Source organism: Sturnus vulgaris, chromosome 2, assembly GCF_052056855.1.
Source record: "Sturnus vulgaris isolate bStuVul1 chromosome 2, bStuVul1.hap1, whole genome shotgun sequence".
Taxonomy (NCBI): domain Eukaryota; kingdom Metazoa; phylum Chordata; class Aves; order Passeriformes; family Sturnidae; genus Sturnus; species Sturnus vulgaris.
This window is the reverse complement of record NC_142244.1, coordinates 45,591,999-45,613,811: the sequence shown is the minus strand read 5'-3', so window position 1 is coordinate 45,613,811 and position 21,813 is coordinate 45,591,999. Positions and strand designations below refer to the sequence as shown.

The following is a 21,813-nucleotide window of genomic DNA, read 5'->3' as shown; positions in this document are numbered from 1 at the left end:
ATCACACTACAGGCATGCTTGTGCTAGGACAAAAATCCCATGGATTTACAGATACACAGCTCCACTTGATTATATGCCTCTTTTTAAATGAAATACCTCTCAGTCACAATAAAACACCATATATAAACTGAATGTTCTTCTGCTCTACTCATTTGTGTTTTTTTGCTCAATTCCCTTCAGAGATGACATCAAATATTACCTCTTTTTCCCTGCTGGAATTCCCTTTTCTCTGGGTATCTCAAGGAGGCATGGTTTTTGTTTCAGCCCTTTCCTACTGTGTTTTACATAACTCTAAAAAATGTTCTTCAGACTGCTTCTTCCCTGTCCTGTCTGTGTTCCTGGCACTTTGCTGTTAATACTAATTGTATTAAGCATCAGGTCAGTATTAAACTTTTTAAACCTGGAAGGAGGATAAAAGAAAGAGGAATGTATTGAAACAAAAGGACGCTTCAGGCTTTAGCCTTTCGTGTCACTCTTTACTTGCTCACTTTTCCCTGTTAAATAATGAGCTGAATTTTCCTTCATCTTTCTCTTAGGTCTAATGCCTCCTGCAAAACCTGCTCTCCTTTTCCATAATGTCCCCTGCTAGATCCAATTAATTTTGTATTTTTGCCATTCTTCCTAGTATCTTCATTCTGCCACAGGACAACGATTTTTCAGACTGTGAGTTCGGCAGAACATCAGAACATCAGATTTAACATATTAGCTGAAGCCACCATCTCATCAGAGTTTGTGTGGTCCAAGACTGCTACAGGGTGTAACCCCAAGTGTGATAGTGGGAATGACTTGCAGACTACAAAACAAAAGTACATTCCTGTCCTGAACTGAAATGGTAACATAGGTGGCTCCAGCATTAAAGACTGGGGTTCTGCAGGGAGCTCAGGGGCTGTCAAAGAGATGAATGGAGTGACACAACAGAGAAACCTACCCCGATAATAGGATTTAACTGTTCAGTCCCCAAGAGTGAGCAGTAACTGAGTCACATGCAACAGAACCAAGAAGCAAGCAGGACAGAAAGGTCTGAAAGCAGGTCCGAAAACAACATTCATTTGTCCAGCACTGCTGAAGGTTTGCCTAAGTGTATTTTGTCATTGTACCTTTTGTGAAGGACTTCTGCCTTTTACAATAGCTGCTAAATACTGCCTTCTTCACAGACAGCTACTGTGTCAGGTTGGAATTTAGGCTTCTTGCTTACCTTCCCTCATAAGAGCTTATTCATAGCTTCCCACTTAAGCTGCAAAGATCAACATGCAAGCCCGGCAGCAAAATGCTGAGGGGATTCACCTTCCTTCAAGTTGCTTTTATGGGGCTGCTCAGAGAAACAGGGAGACATCTGGCATGTAAAGGAATGATCTCCAACAAGAATCTGGACAAGCTTAGTTTCTGGCCTCACTGACAGAGATTCCATGACTCAGTATTAATTGGTTTTTTTCTTTTTACAGTTACCCTGACAGTAAGGTGATGCTTACTTTTTTTAAAGCCTATCTCAGGTCCACATTGAAATTCTGTCTTGTGCAAAGATGGTGAAAATTTACTCAACAATTATGTGTCTTTACAGTACTCTTAATACCAAAAGATACATCGAATCTTATTTTCTCTTGCATAAAACTGCATCACAAGACCAATTCTGAATTTGAAAGGCTACTCAATGCAGCACCCCCTGAATCCAAGCTGGAAAATGTCATGTCTTTATCAAAGACGTGCTGATGAGTTCAGAGTGGCCAAGTTCAGTGCCATAATAATTAACCATGCTGTTATAGACTCTGTTCTGCAACTGTCCTTGGTGTGATGTCACCTGCTCAAAAATGATGTCTCAATCTAATTAAGTGTGTGAATTTAGATGAGAAAGGTAACTGCAGGTTGTGCACTTCTTTACTTGACAATCTGTTGAACTTGTAAGACCACATCTGTAATTCTCTACTTGTTTTCTTGTTACCTATATCTTGTGTAGAAATACTTTAAAATTCTGCTATATTTTTCTCTTTCCAGTCACCTAATACATTCTATAATGCTTCCCAGAACTTCCTTTACGGATTCAGCAAGCATTAAAAAAATATTTAATTAAAAACAACAAACAAGCAATTATGAAACAATACAAACTCTTTAATTTTCTTCCATTATTCATTTTGATTCAAATTCAGGTATTTAGGCAGCATATCAAGGTAAAAACTTACGAAAATGTAGTGCTTGTATATATGAGAAAACTAACTCCTATAGCCATAATCAAATAATTAAACAGATTTAGTTAGGTCTGTGTAATTCCCTATTTCTTCTGTAGAGTAATTATACTGGAATAAAGCCACTTTAATTCTGGAATAGACTGTCCACATGGGGAACTATATTGAAACAGCTGTAGTAAAATAATTATTTGACTACAGCTATGCTGTTTGCTTCCCTCCAAATGCAAGCCACCAACATAAAAATCTTGCCTCTTTTGCAGAAGCTCATCTAAGTTGGCTCAGTCCAATTCCACAAACAAAGACTTTGCCAGCAGAATGAACACACAACTCAGAGAACAGCTTTTACTTCTCAATTCCTCACTGACTGGTGACGTACAGTGATGCACTTACAGTTTTTTACCACTTAAACAGTTCTGAGATGCATTGGGATGTGGATTGGAGACCTTGGATAGAAAATACACCCTTTTCTGTAATTAACTCTATATTTTGTAAGAGTGTAGTCCATCACAGAGATAACTCCAGCTGAAAGGAGTATAAGATGGGCTGTGGCAGCACTCCCTCCCTCTTTGGCCCGTGGATACCTGGTGCCTGGCAGGTATTGCCTCTGACCTCCACTGCTCTGGCACAGCCTGAGGGCAGAGCCTTTCTCTGCCTTGACCTTCCAAAGCTTGGAAGTCCCACAGGCTCACTGTCATCCCAGCTTACAGCAGTGCAGATGCAGAGAAGTGGCTGTTCCTCTCTACTTTGCACTGCTGTCACTTACGAAGTGAATTGAAGAGAGAACAGAGCTGTAACATCCTGCTTATTGAACTGTGTTTTTATTTCACTACCATTACTGTAAAGATTTTAGTATTCTAGACTTAAAGCACAGGCTTTGGCTGGTCGATTACATACTATGTGAATCCAATACCCAATTTTTGCAGACTAAGTTCTTCCTCCAGCCGCACAGCTACTCAGTCAGAGGCATTTCACCTCAAAGGCCCTCTAAAATTTGGCTCCCCAAGCTCTCAACAGGACATAAAAGTTCACAGCTCTTGCAGAAGACATTAGAGAGGTGAAGACAGGGAAGCTGGGTCACAGCTTACCTCGATCTGTGTCGTAGAGGAAAACGAAGCGGTTCCATTCATAGTGATCCAGCAAGCTGAGCAGGGCTCCCCGCAGCGACGGCCGCAGCTGCAGCACGAACTGACTCTCGCCCTCCGTGGGGAAACTCGGCGTGATGAGCGAGATGTGCAAGGCGCTGCAGAATGAGGTCAAGGTATGCACTGATCTCTTGTCATACAGTCCAAAAATGGCAAAAACTCCTCTAGAATACTGGGAGCAAACTGGAACAAACAAACAAACAAACAGAGTTTAAGCAGTGACAAAATCTGTAAACACGAACTTTCACATTCCAACATCTCCGAATTTTTAAACGTGTTTTATTCTGGAAAACAATAAATAGCTAAATAACATTTCATTACCTTCTGATCCTATTCATAGTACACTACTAAAGCATCGATAGTGATTGTGTTCTAAAATAAAATGCAAAATAAATAAAGTGTTTTTGCATACCAGTGGAAAAAAAATCATAGCTCTGCATAGTATCAGGCATTGAGCATCTCCATTACCTTGAACTGAAAAATGTTCACATTCTAAAATATGAAAATTATCAAAAATATGTTACTGACCTTGTAAGAGAAATTTGGACATTTTGAATTGTAAAAATGTAGAACCTTTGCTCCCTTTTAAGCAGAACGCCCTCGTGGTACATTAAACACTTCTAGAGACATTGACTAAAAACCTACTTCAGGAAAAATTTCCTTGACTTTAAGGAGGCAGTTTAAGTAAAATGTAGTAAGTCAATGTGATCTGACTTTTGCCCCAACCCTTTTTTTTTCTACTCCGTGCTAACTGAAAACCAGAAAACAAATAACCTGAGTATATATTCTGAGTTTTGATTTGCCCTTGGACTCACATAAAACATAGGGAAAGACTTCCATTGATTTCATCAGACTGGGTAAGGACTTTACTGATCTCTGCACATAAAAGTAGATATGTGGGTATTTTCTTTAGCAACTACTGCATTTCTATCAATTCACAAACGCTCTAACAAAAAAATCCCAACCCAAGTTATTAGAAACTGTGTGATCATTACCAGTGGTACCTCTCCCAGAATTACAGAACATGGAGAAAGGAACATTCTGGGGATCATCATATTTCCTATGCTTTCCTCTCAGTATTTCCTATGCTCTCCTGTTCCAGATCCTCTCTTCTCACAGTCCATTCTTACATGTTGCCTAAACATGGGAAAACTTAAGACACCCTCCACTAGCCTGGAGTTCAAAGTCATTCTGCATGTGCAGCACACTCAGGAAACAATGTACACCCTTAACAAATTCAAATCACTTCAACTTTAATTTTTTCATATTATATTTACTGCATAAAGAGCTGAAAATAACAAATTGTGCATTTTTCTCCTAAGGCTTGGGTGATTTACCCAGTTCTGATGCCAGAACTGGAGTAAGTAGCTTGAGGGCAGTTTTATGATTTTATGCTCTCCTCCACTGTTATGGCTTCTATCCTAATGATTTTTATAGTCAGATTTTATATCAATAAAACTTTCTCAAAAGCTTTCTTCCTTTACCTAAGTTCACCTTCAATATACACATCTCTTACAAACCTCTAAGTATTTTCTTTGCTGGACCACACAATAAAGATTCCCACAGACCCCTCAAATGATTCCACTAATTGCCTTGTCATTCCACTGATCATCACAGGGAACATTGCTCTCTGCTTTCACAGCTCCATCTCATCTTGCTTGAACACAGATGACCGACATGTTGAGAATTTCACATAAAGATTTCCTGTTTTTACATTATTTCCCCATCTCAACCATAAAATAATTTTTCTGACATATCCTAAGAAGACACTGTTTTTTTCTAAAATCTGAACCTCAGTGATGCCTGATGATCATGTTGGGATCAAAAGTCTGCTCCTTTCTTCCTTCTGGGCCATTTGCAAATGATGAGTTTCTGCTTATAGCAGAGTATTTTCATTAGTCATTATTATGTGTATTCCCTCATGCCACACATATTTTTGCACTCCTTTAAAATTGTATACTTCTATGCTTAGAGTCTTAGTCTGCTCTGCTTGATGTACTTATCTGCCTCTCCAGCAAATTCCATCATGGTACCCTGACTTTTTATCTCTGTGTCTACTGTAAAATTAGACCCTTATGATCTGTCTCCTCTAACTGTGCTTCTCCAGCCTGGAACCTCCTCTTCTACCAATATTTGTTGCCATCTTCTCCACAGTTTTATGCTTGTCTTTTGACTCTGTTTATCTTCATTTCCATAATTCACTTATCTTAGTATGTCTATTTTATTGCATTCTCTTGGCAACTGGAAGATAGAGATCAATCCTACACTGTCTACCTTAGTAAATTCTGGTAGCACTTTATGCAATTTTCAGTCTATATCCATATTATAAAGCTTTCTTTCCTTCAAAATCCGTTCTATAACTTCCCTGACCACACATATCACAACTTACTTAACAGCTGTAGTAAGAGGCATTTGTTATTGCATCTGCCCTTCAGTAAACCAGTTCTTGAAGAACCAGGGAAGAATGATGTGACTTCTCTCCTCCCATTAGTCATCACACCTCTTTTAAGATCAACATTTTCCTTGAGTGAAAATCAATGTGAAACATCTATTAGTTTTAAATCTCTGACCAGACTTTCCTGCTTTTCTGTCTCATCATCAATACAGAACAACTTCAATTATTTTCCTATTTCCTGTATTTTATTTAAATATCTAAATGACCTTCTGCTGTTGTTTTAATGCCCTTTAAAAATTTCATTTTTCAGTGGAAGCCCTAACTTCGGCTTTCATTTCTGCAGCAAATATCCTTTATATCTCCTTTTTTTTAAGCACAATCTTTCTTATTAATTATTCTTCAACACTTATTTCTTGTATCTTCCTTCTATAATCATTCATTCAGTCACATCCTGTACGTTACTTTCCCCTGCAAAGGGATTTCTCTGTGTTTTGCAATATTTCTGTGAGGATATGGCAGGCCTTCTCTATTTTTAAACACAGTTCAATTAACTCTGACAACTGAAATAATTGAACACAAACCTCATGTAAGTGGTAATTACTTAATGTGTTTCTTGTTTAGACAAAATCCTTCCTAAGGCTCCTTGCTGTTGTACTTCTTTGCAGTTTTAAAGGGGCACAGAGTACTTTTCATAATACATGGTCCTTACAGTAGGAATCCACATGATGAAAAATTCAAGAAATCAATGCCAAGCTGTGAAATTGTACACTTAGTGGAGTTAAAGCTCGAATTCATTCTCAGGATGGAGAAAAAAGTCAAACTTGAAATATCATTAAATAACATAATATGACCCTGAAGTACTTATAACTTAGAGTAACAGAATAATAATTCTTCATGTTCAAAGCAAACTACCCTTGCTCCAGTCTAAATCCAAATGTGATAAAACATTATCTGAATACCATTAAAGTCCTGAAATAGCCGATCCAAGAAAACTTGTGCTATTATACTTGAGATCAAGACTGGGAAATAGCTAAAGAGTGTCCTTCTTTGCTCCTTGACAAGAAAAAATGCAAAGATGAGGGTTATGAGACTTTTTTCTTACTCAGTACAAAACCCACAGAGAGGAAAAATGCCTGTGACACTATGGAGATGAAGCTTAAACATATGCAGAGATGCTGCAACACTCCTGAATCAATTTTACAGTAATCAGCAGCGACCACAAAATCAGCAAAGCCATGAGGATTTGCATTCCAACTCACTACAGTTCTCAGAAAATGCCTCCCAGCAAACATGGCTACCTGAATTTGCCAATTCTTTTTCCATTTCTATTACACTTCTAAAGGCATTTCACTTATTAAAAATTCACTGAATTATGCTTGGCAAAAGAGTTGCATACTAACATTGTAAGAAAATTTTGTTCAAAACTTTTTACCTCATAAATACAAAGCAGTGACAAATAGACTTTTATTAGCATACTTTGAAAACTATTACAGAGATGTTGACAGACACACTGGTCTATCATAAAAACACAAACCATGGAAGTGCCAAAACTGAAAGACTCAAGAATGGTTTGCATTGTGGAAGTTTTCAGATATGAGGATAGGCTGTCATTGCTGTCTCTTCCCTTCCTCCTATGCTTTGGAGATCCAAATGGGAATTAGGGATTGTGATAGGTCAATGAAAACTTGTGATTGACTCTCCTTCCTCCTCAGACTGCTTGCCCAATCCAGCATTGGGTCCACCCAGGAAATACCATCCTTTGCAAACTTCTCCAGCATGGGCCCTTGCCATGGGCTGCAGATCTTCAAGAGCTGCTGCACTGTAGGCACTCTCCAAGAAGCAGTCTTTCAGGAAAAGCCTGCTTTGGCATGAGTCCCCACGGGCCACAATTCCTGTCAGAAAACCTGCTCCAGTGTGGGCTCCTCTCTCCATTGAGAGCTCCTACCAGGAGCCCTGGTGTGGGATCCTCCACAGGCTGCAGGTGGATTTCGGCATCCCCATGGACCTCCATGGGCTGCAGGGGCACAGCTGCCCCACCATGGGCTGCAGCAGGGGCTGCAGGGGAATCTCAGATCTGGAGATTCACCTGGAGCACCTCCTGCCCCTCCTTCTGCACTGACCTTGGGGTCTGCAGGGCTGTGTTTGTCACATGTTCTCACTGCTCCTATGCAGTGTTTTTTAACCTTTACTAAATGTGTTATCACAGAGGTACCACAGCATCATGGACAAGCTCAGCTTTCAGCACCAGCAGATCTGTTTTTGGGCTGGCTGAAAACTCTGTCTGACATGGGAGTGGCCCCTGGCATCTTCTCACAGAGGCTGTCTCTCTGTTTCCCTTCCCTCAGTCAAAGAAGGGCAGGCACTGATCTCTTCTCTGTGGTGACCAGTGACAGGACCTGAGGGAATGGCTTGAAGCTGTGTCAGGGGAGGTTTAGGTGGGTATTAGAGAAAGGTCCTTCACCCAGAGGGTGTTTGGGCAATGGAACAGGCTCCCCAGGGCAGTGGTCACAGCAACTAAGCCTGAAGAGTTCAAAGAGCATTTGGACAGCACTCTTGGGCACATGGTGTGACTCTTGGGGATGGTGCTGTGCAGAGCTGGACTTGATTATCCTTGAGGGTCCCTCCCAACTTAGCTTATTCTATGCTTCTTTGATCTGGCAAACTCCACAGAGAAACAAATTTAAAAAGTGCATTTAGGGAGTCACATTTCCTTGTGCCACCATAATAGCACACGAAAATTTTAATTTGAGATGTATCTGCAATGCCATCAGTGGTCCATGTCTTCATGGGCCACAGCCAAAAACACTATTTTGTTCAGCTGCTGTGCACCTGCCAGCACTAATGTAAAAAACAGTGTGCAAATTTTCCCAACCTGAAGAATTGCTTCCACGAGGAACAATCTACCCATGTGTAGATGCAAGCTCTACATGTGAGATAAAGGGAGAATCATTTAATCCAAATATGAACCCACCTACCAAGGTCAAATGATTTATCAACTTATGTCCGTGAGAACTCGGACATTGGAGATGAGATTAGGCAGTATTTTTAAAATAGCTTTGAGAATGACCTTTCCTGGTAAAATGTCCAAAGGTCTTTCTGTTCATTTTGCACAGATCTAGATCATCCCAACACTCTCTTTCTCCGCTGAGCTCTCTGATCTACCTCTCCTGATCACTCCACTCCTGGAAGAGTGTTAGAGCTCTGGAACTAAAACCAGATTATCTAAATTCATCCCTATGTAGTTTTAAACTATCTTGCACCCAAATCCAGTACAGATTTGAAATACATACGCTCTTCCTCATTTGTGTTTGAGACTGTTGATTTAATACTAAATTATGCTGTTGCATTAAGAAAAATTCCCAACACTGAGAAGAACTTAATGAGCTGAGCTAAATCACTGATATAAGATGACAGACAGGATTATAAAAGAGAAACAGTGTTACATAAAGTGGGTAGATGAAATACATTATAGATGTATTAGGACCAGTTTGCTACTATCTTAATAATTGACAGGAGTACAATAAGATACCTCTAAATACGGTTATCCAAAATAGGACAAAAGGGAAACAAGGAATTTTTTACAAATTATATAGTTAATACATCCAACAACATCCAACAAAACCCTATTCATGATCTATTTATAGACCTTGCAGCCTCTAAATCATTATATTCCTTTGTCTTTTGATCACAAACTCCTTCAAGAAAATTAATTATCTTGCATTTAGGAGGCATATATCACATGTCAGGTAGCAATATATCAAAAATAATATCACAGAATTACTTTAACCAAAACCACCTTATTACTCTGAAATTTAACACTGTATTAGTGGTTGAGGTGAACAAAAAGATACCACATGAATCATAAATAATACCCTCTTGAGTATTTATTCCTCTCAAACATTTGTCCTCCTATAATAAGATATTGCATAATGAGAAGTCTGGCATGTTGGGTACTGAATCTTTCAAACCAAATTCATTCCCTAGAGCAAGTCACTTTGCATTCCCATGTCTCAGTTTTCAAGGTTTAAACAGTCTGTTCTATTGAGGACTATAAGCATTTGACAGGAAGGCCAGATTCCTATTAGATATCTGTAAAAAGTGTAGCACAATGATTCTGAATGCTACCCCAATATGTATGAATGTTATACCTAGTGGGCCTGTGTCTTGCATTTCCATAAAACCACATAAGCCTTTGTCCTAAAGGTCATTGTATTTGGCTGTATGCATAAGATTAAGCACATACTAAAAACTGTGCAGGAGTATTTAACTAGAGTTCAACAGACAGATCCACTGAACACAGAAAATTCATGAGTGTTTTTTACTCACAGCAGTGGGCTCCTTTTAGTACTCTCTTCTAAGAGACTTACCAGCTCATTTAAAAATACTCTCCTAAGTACAATGAAAGCCTTGGTGTAATGTGCTAGATCAAATGGTAAATTGGGGAGTGCAGCTCTGTTTGTTCAGCTGCAGATGTGAGAACATATTGCAAAACAAGATAAAAACTTACTACATTTTTAAATTGTTACATTTCCAGAAGTAATTTTTGTGAATTGTCTCTAAAAGGCTATTTCTACTCAAAGACAATTCCTGAAACAATATCAGAAGGTGATAGTGCGTTTCTTGCCTATTGAATGGAAAATGGAATTGAATGAGCTTAACTAACATGCATTTTCTTCTTTTAAAATAAATTTAAACTTTGTAATATAGTATTTCGTGTACAATGTCTTATAACAGACCACTAACCTACAGAACATTAACTTTACAAGGTTACCCTGAGAGACGCCCAAAATAAAAGACTATTGAGACCAGGAAAGACTGGCTGGATCCATGCTTCTCCGTGCTTCATACGAAGACAAAATTTTATCTCCACAAATTAATACATTGATTAAAGTTTCTTACAAGCCAATTGCAAAAGAAGTTGTGAAACAAGCATCTGTGTTTTTTGTATGTATAGGGGCACACAGGGAGAGTGGAGGAGTCTGTCTCACATAGCTCTTACCACTCAAAAGTCAAGGGTTTAATTTATGGTGGTTTTTTTGTGTCTCTAAAATAGAAAAAAGGTATATTCTGAAGACAGATCTTAAAATGGGTGATAATTTGCTTGTACTGATTTATCCTCTAGAGGTACTTTTCTCTTAAACTGCAAAATGAAACTACACAATTATGAAAGGCTTGGCACCTACATTTAAATAGATAGGTTAAAAATTGTTCACACAATCTCACTTTAGGAAAAATACCTCTGTATTTTTAATTCCCATTCCATCCCTCGATTCTATGTGATTTGGAGCTGCCCTTCACTGAGGCTGTCTCATATGACTGACACATATCCCTTGCAGCCAGGAGCTCCAGGTGTTTCTCGCACAGAGATCATGTATCTCTATTCTCCTTAAAAGCGCTCACAACTCTCATTTCTTGATAAAGAACACAAAGTAGCCAGGCCATTTATAAATTTCAGTGAGAGAAACTGCTTTCATCTTTAAATGCTCGCCATTTGAAAACTTGGGCACCGCTAAAGTATTTTACTTTCATTAATATATGATTACGCATAATTTAAATCCAATGGAACGTTTTTACAGAGCAAGAAAAAAATTTCCACTGGGTTTATTTACAAAATTTCTTTTTCCTCTGTGCCTTGGCAAATTTCTTTGCTAGAACACCTGTCATGAATTTCACATTTGCTGAACACTTACAATTTTTTCTCATTTTTAAAAGCACTTTACAGCTCTGACTACAATAAATCATCCAGTCTTTGTGTCTTTGTCCTCCAGTCCTGTGCACTCCATGGATCTGATATTTATAGCTGTCTGGCAATGCACGTACACGTGCATATCCCTAACTCTGCCAAAACTTTCTTTTTGAAAGCTTTCCCATAGAGAATCCACATGCAGCATTTACCTTTCATAGTCACATGAATGAGAATCCACGTTGGTACAGCAGTTCTTTTTTGGCTTTTTTTAAAGGCTGATAAAAATATCAGTAACGTGAGAGTTCCAAGCTTTTCAGAACTATAGAAGTTTTATAAAAAGTTAAACATGGTAGGAAGTTCCTATGACACTGGCAGGTTTTCCCAAGGACAAAGTCTCTACAGCCATCTTTGAAATTTTTTTCTGCTTCAGGATAAAAGCTTAGAGAGGCTTAACAAATTGCATGGAAATTAGACTGGACTACAGTAAAAAACTGGTTTATGGAATCAATTCCCAGTTGCTTAACTGATGTGAACATTTCACCTCTGATACTCCTGGTGGTTAGAGATCTTCTTGCAAAATCCTATCACCTTTTCAGTTTGCCAGCTGAGGGAAAACTCATCCTCATTAAATTAATATCTAGAGAAATCATGTTTGATAACTTATCTAGATTTCCTATGTGATTAAACATTTTTTGCTTCTCTGATTAAACATTTTCTCTCATTCTCGGATTGATTCATTTTCTTACAAGACATATTACTTCTTTCAGCTCAAATTTGAACTTAATCCAAGCATTTATTTGAAGAGAAAACAAATTACTTTACAGCTTGTTTCTTCAGTCAAAATCTAAGATTTTATAAAACCTGCCACCATATCCTATTTTAATGAAACAGAGCAAAGAAAAATACGCATTTTGTTTTAAGAAGTAATACTTTGATGGCCACTTCTCTACAACACTAGCCTCTTTTTTTTTTTTTTATTGTTTATCTTGAAAAGGGAAAAAACAGCCATATTTAAAGAGAAGTTTTTCTTTCCAGAAGAAAAAGAGCTGAAGAAAAAATCAGTTCCATCAGTTTTAAATCAGAGGGTATCTTATGAAATGTGCAGTTATTTACATAAAAATAACTTTTTATACATAGCTATGCAATCACAGGTTTTTCTTACACATAGAATTATTCGATTACAGAAAAAGTAGCAACAATTTTTTTTTTCATTTTGGAGAAATACACGTTAATTTTGCAGTACTCCCACCAGCAAAACTGTCATTGACAGGAATTAACTGAATTTCATTTGAGATGTGAGGTGAAGCCATACAATATGGCTCTGAACCGAAATTGTTTTGATGAAGGCTTTATCATAATTTGTACCTCAAATACTCTTTTCACTTTGGGGCCCCTCCCTGCAAGAAAGACATGGAGGGGCTGGAGCGTGTCCAGAGAAGGGAACGGAGCTGGGGAAGGGTCTGGAGCACAAGTGCTGTGAGGAGCAGCTGAGGGAGCTGGGGGTGTTTGGTCTGGAGAAAAGGAGGCTCAGGGGAGACCTCATCACTCTGCAGCTGCCTGAAAGGAGGGGGCAGCCTGGTGGGGTCAGCCTCTTCTCCCAGGTGACAAGTGACAGGACAAGAGGACATGGGAAGTTGTGCCAGGGGAGGTTTAGATTGGAGAGTATAAAAATTTCTTCACTGGAAAGGGAATCAAGCGTTGGAACAGCCTGCCCACAATGTGGTTAAATTACCATACCTGAAAGTGTTCAGAAAACATGCAGATGTGGCACTTTTGTGATATGGTTTATATGGCATGTTTATGTCTGGACTCCATGACTTTAGAGGTCTTTTTCCAACCAAAATGATTCTATAATTCTATTAAACTGGGGGGGCAGCTGAGGGGGAGGGGGCTCCAATGTTATCCATCATCTTCTAAAGAGAGCACATGCCAAAGCATCCTACATCATAGCCTGCATTTTCTCTTGAAAGCACATTTTCCTAATGTACTGGTTTTCATATTTCTTCAGAGAAGGTTAAACTTCTGGTCTTATAGATCTTTTCCAGCTTTAATGATTCTGTGATTCTCTAACTCAACAACCAATTGAACCAACGTTGCTTCTTTATGACAAATGTTGTGTTCTAATTTTACTGAACTGAAAAAACCCCATGAATGTTGCTTTAATTTAAGGAAGCTCAAGTACAGCATTTTTTGAAGTACTGGGGAAGCTTGGTACAACACTTCCATGTGACTGTAAAAGGAGACTAGTCATTTAACTGCTCCCTCTGGCTTAGGAAATATCTCCCCAGATCACTGAAAAAATTGGCAAAGGAAGATATAGAAGGCAGGTAATCATGAAAGATGTAACTAACTGGGTCCAGCATGAGGATTCATTTGGTTTTCATTCAAATTTGACCAAAGATGTTATTTTCTGTCTGGTTTGTAGTTTTATATTTAGAATTATAGTCTGTCCTTAGGGGAGTGATGTCATTTGATCCATCACTAGAACTCTATTGTTTTTTGTTAATGAGTCTGTTTTTCAAATTCTTATTCTTCCACCTTAATCTTCCAGCCAATGCTTCCAGGTTGTCCCTTGAAGTGCAATAATCTCTGTCCAGGCTTTTGAATGTGTTGGCCCAGGGTAGGGCTGAGGTTCTACTTTCTCTCCTCAGGAAGTGATTTCACATCAATCAGGAGTTCCCTCACCAGCAACTTAAATCATTGCTGACTTCGATTCATGCAAGGATATAATCTTAAATAATTTCTCCTACTTTGCTCTTTACTATTAATAATGAGTGAAGCCATGGATTCCTTTTGGCCTCAATAAGATTAACAGACATTCATCACATGATGTTGATTAAATAAAACATTGCTTCCTTGGCCACTCTTATATCTGAGTATCTTTTAAAGATCCAGAAAGCACGGTTTCTAATTCTGAAAACATTTTCCTGTTAAGAGGATATGAGTGATGAAAATCTTATCTATTTTTTTCCCCAATATCCCAGGGGTTAATAACCACTATTATCTAATTACACATACTTTAACTTGAAAAAACCCATTTTCAGTAATTTTTTTAATCCCCATACCTAGAATTTACATACAAAAAGTTTCTGAATACTTTTGAAAAGATCTGTTTGTCTTTCCCTTGCTTCCTTCGTCCTGATGGTAGGAAGCACAGCTTGAAATCAGTGTTACTGTCAGATAAATGGAACATGCTATTGCATCGTGAGGCTGTATACAACTTGGTCAGAGAGACAAAACTTCAGAGCATCTAGAAAAATTCTGCTGCTGCCTTCTGCAGCCTGTGGCTAGGTATTGGTAGGACAGCAGTTGTTGACAAAGTGCACGAGGCTCTTCTGAAGTTATTCCCCAATCAAGAAGGATCTTCTGAGCTGTTATTTCAGGGATGTATCAAGTGCCAACTGTTCTATTAGTCTACCCACATTTGAAGACCTTTTACTTACAGTGGATAAGAGATTTTCAGGCTCCCATGAGTTTTATTCTGTGATGGTGCAAGTGTGTTCTGAAGAGTAAATAAATTTTAAAAATAATGTGAAATTTACTTTGCCATGTACATCTAAAATGTACTGCATGATTATTTGGATTGTTTCTTCTTCCACACGAGGGTTGGTAATGATAGCTTTTTCAGATTTTATGTGCTTCCAACAGCCCAGAATTACCTCATCCTTCTGTTTTCACTGGTTTTCCTAGCGTTCATCTAATAAACTGCCTTAATGGTACCTGGAAGGATAGAGAAGTGAAAGCCAAGGAGTTTGCAAATTTTCAAACTCCTATTTTCATTTCCAATAGACATGTCAATTAGCTCTTCTGAGTTTTCCAAGAACCAGTTTTCTGAAAGTCAAAATGCTAACACTTAAGTTCTTCATATAATTGGAGTAAAGAATAAAGTATTTTCAAAGAATCAGTAAGATGACTGTAAATACCCTTATTATCCATCACTGGCCTGTTCAGCAAGGATTCTCTGAGATTTCTTTCATCATTCTGTACTTCATACTGCAGCCCTCCCTTGAAAATCCTAGGCATTATTAGTCTTAACTACACAGAACCAAAACCATACCAAGAGATTTTCTCTCCAGAAATTTGGCCCTTAGCCTGCTTGGATGACTATACACATCTGGGAATCATGGTTACTTCAGACATCTCATGCTGAACACTCAAACAGATTCTGTCTTCTGTACTTGTACTTGGTCCTTTATGTTGCCTTGTTGTTCCAACCATCTCACTGCACTGAGGTTTTCCCAGCATCTTGTAGATTGCCTGATTTCCTCAGATAATGCACTAATCATAGCTAAGGAATTTTTTTCAGATGTAGACTCTGCCTACTGTGGACATGTCTCATCAAAATGACATTAGGGAATTAACGTCTGTGGAGGGCCAGAAGTTCAAAATTTCAGAAACCCCAAGCTAGTCCCCTACCCTCTGCCCATTTTCACCCAGTGTGCCTTGCAATTTCTCTTCTATTCATTTCATGAGGGTTTCTTAGCCTGTCATGATTATGCCAGAGGAAATCAGCCACAGCACAAATGGGTGATTTCAAAATCAAATGCTTGGCATGGATGATTGAAAATGCATGTTCCACTGTCTTCAATTTTTTCCACCAAGCTGTTTTTTCTTTCTCTAAAAAATTAATCTTTCAACTTCTTTTATGTATAAAAGACATTTTTCAATAGCTATAGGTCTTACATATTAACTCAAGTAATGAGAAGAATGAATTACTTTTCTAAAAATAAAATATGGATGAACCATTTGACCAAGGTTATTTACAGTGAAAACCATTCACCTTCTAAATGGAAGACCAGCCTCATCAGACCCGAGTGCAAAATATATTCTGGCCGTGCCCTGTGTTTAATGACTTCAAGCTCCCACTGTTTGATATGAAAGGCAGTTTCCAGTGTCAAATGCCATGAACGGGGTATGCTTTCTAAATAACTATTTTCAGCTAAAACAAGACTTAAGAAGTTTAATACATGCCTAAGAATACCTGTCTACATATCATAATAATAATAATCATAATCTGTTTCTGTGATCACAATTTTTTCTGTTCTGTACAGTTGCTTGTTTTAAACACATAAATCTCTACTATCAAAAGATAAATGTTAGCTTAGATGTCTCTAAAAGAAGTATGCAGATAAGCCTAATAAAGGACATCACTTTGTGTCTAAAATATTTGTCTTACTTACATATTTCTCCATGTTTAGTTTAACAAGGAGAGTTTATTTCATTTCAATTCTGGGACAGGAGATACTTATGGAAATGAATGACTGTCTGAGGGCCTAGCAGTTGATGAGAGGAGAATGTTTATGCTGTCTCATAAAGCATTGTTATCACACACAAAACAATTTTTCACATGAAATAATTAACTTCTACATTAAATAATTAACTTCCATTATGAATGAACACCTCTTTTTTAACTCTCTACTTGTAAAACATTAAACAAAATGGTGTCTTTCCCAAAACTGAAGCTCTTAAGGGCTTCCAAACTAAAAGCAGACTGTAGAACAGGTAAAAGTTTTGAATGCTTGGCATGGCCTATCTCCCCTTGCCTCAAGCAGCCATTCTGAAACCCAACACCACTTTCACAGGCAGAAATTGCCTAGCACACCTTGTATTCTCCTCTAAGAGCAAAACTGCTAACTTGTATTAAAATCAATTGGTGTTACTAAATTTAATTATTGCACTTTTGACTACAGTAATATCAGAATCTTTCTTGCAACCACACAAAAAGATGTCAGTACAACCTACTGACTTAAAACCATAAATACCAAGAAATCAAAGTGCTTCTCAAAAACTATCTCCCCATTGCTCTCCTTAGGCATGCTGTGATGCAGGTATTTTGGCTCCCATCCTGCATGTGGCATAACAATCAAAAATGCTGTTTCCATCTCTCTACCTATGACTTTGCCAGATTTTGAGGTTATAAATGAGAACAATAGTCTGTAAAGCACAACACAAAGATGGCAAAATGTATTCAAAACCATTTAAGTGAGAGGGCATTGCTGGTCCAAGCCTAAAGCGGGTGTCAATATTCAGTTTTATGCACCGATTCACATCTTTCTAAATGCAATGAGTTTTCTTCATTTCACAAAAAATATACCTTCTGAAGGCAGAGTCCATGACTTTTGTAGTTGGAAAATGCTTAACAAAAAAAAAGGCAGTGACAAAAATATGTTTCCAGTTCTCTCCATTTCTCCCTGAGTTTTCAGCCAATTTTGTCTTCTCTATGCATGGTTTTCAGGCACCATCTTAAGTATTTCCACAATTTCACTAATTTAAAACTGAAGCATGAGCCCTTTCATTTTGTTCTCTTGTCCTTTGCAGGAATGGGGCTTCATCCATAAGGCATTTTGAAATGGACTATCTATGATTGGGATTTCTACAGAGCTAGCAAATGTGCTGGTGTTAGTTTTAGAAAAGAAGTCAGATAAGAAGGGAGGTTAGATTGTTTGGCTGGCACTCTGTTATCTCTGTGAATGGACCAAAGGAGCATGTACTGTGGGGTCTGGGGGAAAAGGAGGCAAATTGTTAAACAGGCTTTGCCATTACAAATTTTTTTTTTAAATCATGTTTATCACAAGAGATTTAAAATAGTAGTTACCTTATGTAAACTTCTTTTGCTGTTCCAACAGCAGCCTTCTCAATTGAAACCTTTTTTTTTTTTTCTATTTATTTTTGGACTTTAGGCTGATCAAAGCAGAGTGCATCACTTCACTGAGCTGTTTGGTCAACAAAATGAGCATTATACACTGTTATTTTGTACATGAAAACAGACTACTGAGATCTAATAAAATATTTAACAACTTGATATGCAAGAACATGTCTTTGTTGATGTATTGAAATTAATTTGCTGTAAAGACTGCTTTAAGAATAATAAAATATTGTATCTATCACCTTAGGCATTATGTAAGGCAAGTAGCTTCTATGCTGGCATTTGCAGGAATAAGCAAAATTAGTTCAGCACAGTTCACAGCTGTGATCACTGGAGTAAAGCTCAGGGTCTAGGGGCTGCTAGCTCTGATATTCTACTAAAAAGGCAGCTGTACTTTACTACTGATCCACTGGGCCTGATGCTAATAATTTTTAAATGGCCTGTTTGTTACAGCAGTGGCCTCAAGCTACCTCTTATTTCAAATCCTATTAACATTTGTGTATCTTTAAACTACTTTATTGTCTTAATTAGCATATATTCATTCATAATTCCCAGTCAATCTGTTGCTATATACAGCAAAGAGAAATGAGAAAAAAATATTAACAGTGGCCAAAGAGTTGGTGGATGAAATGTGACTGTGGTAATGTGGAACCAAACCAATCACACGAAACAGCGAGTGCAGAAATGCTTCTGTACACGCTGCTTTTCTCCACAGTGCTCTGCAGGATCAAACTGCTGCCTTAGGATAATGGATTGGTACTGCCTACAGGCATATTGGGGGAAAAGAAACCAATATAAGTAGAGTATTTAAGAAAACCAGGTTCAATCTTTTTTTATCTTAGTTATAAAATTAGGTTTAAAAAAAAAAATGGCAATGAAAGGTTTTCCACAGTTTTATTGGCCCCAGAAAGATGTACTCAAAACAGTTCCAATAAAGCAAGTTTTTCCTTGCACTCTGAGACTTATCTTGCTTACTCTTCTGTTTCAGGCAAAATTTCATTAACAGAAATGGAAGTTTTTCCTGAACAAGGATTGTAACACATTCCTTTATGCATATACTCTAACATATATAAGTACCTCTGTCATTAAAAACTATTAATTTCTGGTAGCTCAAAGCTGCCATAGCATGTTTTGTTGTTTGGTTTTTTTTTTGAAGTCCCATTATATTTGTCTTGAAAAAGTTTTATGATCTTTACATTTCTAACATACAGAAAACTCAGTAGTTAGGTACTACAATGATTTTGTTACACAGATATACAATTACTGGCCAAAATCAACTTCTTCAAGTCTAGAAAATGCTGATGATGCTGATTATGACTTTTCAATCAACCAAAATTTAAAAGAAATGCTGACATATAACTAAACTCAATCAGTCAGGAAAAATGTACAGAGCAAAGCATTTTTTACTCCTACACAGTTATGCAAAATATAACTACTCTTTGCCTGATTAATTTGTTTTGCTTATAGGAAACATAGATGCTACTTGAGCTTCAGAAGAAAAATAGAGAATATTTTTCACAGCTTGATCTGAAGTAAAAGGGTTGTTGTGAAAAAGGCATAATACACAGAAGCACGAAAACTTGTTTTTTTAAAATTTGCTTTTCTCTACAGTCTCTTTCTTAGCCTATTCTTTAGCATTTCTGCAGTAGTTATGCTTCTACATCTACTCACAAAAGAAATAGATGCACTAGTTACTCTTTTGCCTAAGATAAAACATAATCTAGGTAGGGTCATTTAACTTCCTTCCAGGTTCATCTGGGTTTAAGGTATGTCTTGTTGAAATCACACTGAGGAGATTAAAAAAAAAATCCAGTCCTTTTACTTTCTTGGTTTTCAATGCCTGGATCATCTACTTCTCAGCCACATCTACTTCTACTTCACTTGCTGAGTAACTCTTACTTTAAGTACAAGTATGATATGATCAAGAGAGAGTTTAACCAAACCAGCTGCCCAATTTTCTTCTCTCCTTTATTCTAGACTGAAGAATGGCTTGCCAGCTGGTGACCTGTGAGAACAGAGAGGACTATATTGGAGACTCAAAGGAATCTCCTCCAGCATCATGTTCCTTGTCTTTCTGTTCTGATCTCAGTGCTGACAAACTCAGCACAATCTCACAGGATTTCCTTACCATTTTTATCCTTGAGTTTAACTGAGATCAAAATTCAGAAAAAGCAAATAGAGATAGAGGTTTCAAGTAACCTGTCTGGAGGGCAGGAGCAGGATCACAGGATACTTCAGATTGGAAGTGACCTCAGGAGGCCTCTGGTCCAACCTCCTGCTCACAGAAGGTCAGCTCTGAGGTCAGAGCATATTTTCAGGGCTTCACCTGGCCAAGGTTGAAAATCTCTAAGGACAGAAATGGCACAATGATCTTATTCAAGTATCATTCTGTGCCACTGCCTGTCTTCACAGGGACATTTAAAAAAAAAAAAAATCAGTCTGAACCTCTCTTGATTCACTTTACTTTCACTATCTTCTCACCCAGCCTCCCTCCACTGAGTCCAGTTCCATCTCCTAGATGATCTCCCATGGGCACTGGGGGCTGCTGCCAGATCCCCCCAAAGTCATCCCTGCTCCAGGCTGAACAAGACCAGGGCCCCCAGCCTCTCCTCACATGGCTGGTGCTCAGGGTGAGTAATACTCTGATTTACTGTCTCTGTCCCTTTTCATACAGCTCAGGATACTGATATTGGTTAATAAGCCCTCTTATAAGTGTTACCTGAAAACGTCACAGTTTTCACTGCACATTGCAAGCAGTAACTATGATCAAAGTCAGCACAGCTACTAGAAAAATAAACCACCCCAAAACCTTAACAACCAAAGCTTATCAATGAACACAAATGTAGGTATGTGTCTGAAAATACAGACTTAAAACACAACCATATTTGCACTTGATAATCATATTATTCTATCCCAACACTAATCTGGACCAGCATAAGGAAACTGTAGGAACATAAAGAAAGTCACACCCACTTATGCATGGACAAGTCCATGAGAAAATGTTATTAACATACCAAGGAACAGGTTTTATTCCAAATCACTTACTAACTCCAGAAATCCAGACTGATCATTTATTATGGATTTGGTGCACTATGAGGTGTCGCAAAAACACAGCTCCAATTGATTAGATAATTGCATTGCCATAAAGACTGAGAGACAACATCCCACTACTGTGTGGAGTCACCTTGCCTCAAAGTCAGTAAAAACTGCTTCTGCACACACAAGGGCAAAATCTAGCCTGAAGTCATCCCACAGCATCAGAAAATAAAACACCATATATCAATGAGTATTTTAAACAACACAATTTGATTATTTGACACTGTACACAGCCTAAGGCATAGGTCTAGACATGTCAGAATAGTGCAAAGGCCTTGCTCTTTAGAGGTCATATTTCATCCTGCTGTACTATTCTCTATTTACTGTCATATCTTTGTGCATTACCTCAAGGAAGTAAGTGGCAGAACAGAGATATAAGAGATCACCTGTGGAAATCAGTTCCTACACAGGCATAGCAGATTCTACTTATTAACAAAATTAGGAGGCTATGTAGACAGAGGACACCCATTATAAATGATCTATACCCTGAAGTTAGTGGAAAGATTTTGAAAAAAAAATAGATATAGGTCTTTGAAATATATTTCAATTTAGCATTTAAGGAATATCACACAGGTGTACATACATTTAAGATAATCTGCTGGCTCTTCCCATTTTTTCCCTCATCATTCCCTGCAACTGGATGGATAGAGAATATGACTTGTGCTCCT

The 21,813-nt window shown here is 37.9% G+C and overlaps 1 protein-coding gene across 9 annotated transcripts in view; it reads right to left on the bottom strand.

Annotated features, from left to right (window-relative positions):
* The window catches only part of GRIA4 (glutamate ionotropic receptor AMPA type subunit 4), a 214,567-nt gene that overhangs the window by 141,060 nt on the left and 51,694 nt on the right, over positions 1-21,813 (bottom strand). For all 9 annotated transcript variants that reach the window (XR_015801344.1, XM_014877675.2, XM_088159421.1 and 6 more), the window contains exon 3: positions 3,266-3,505. Coding sequence is in view for 8 of the 9 variants with exons in the window: in XM_014877675.2 (XP_014733161.1) it covers positions 3,266-3,505 (240 nt within the window). In the remaining variant the exon portion in view is untranslated. The remainder of the gene's footprint in view (positions 1-3,265; positions 3,506-21,813) is intronic.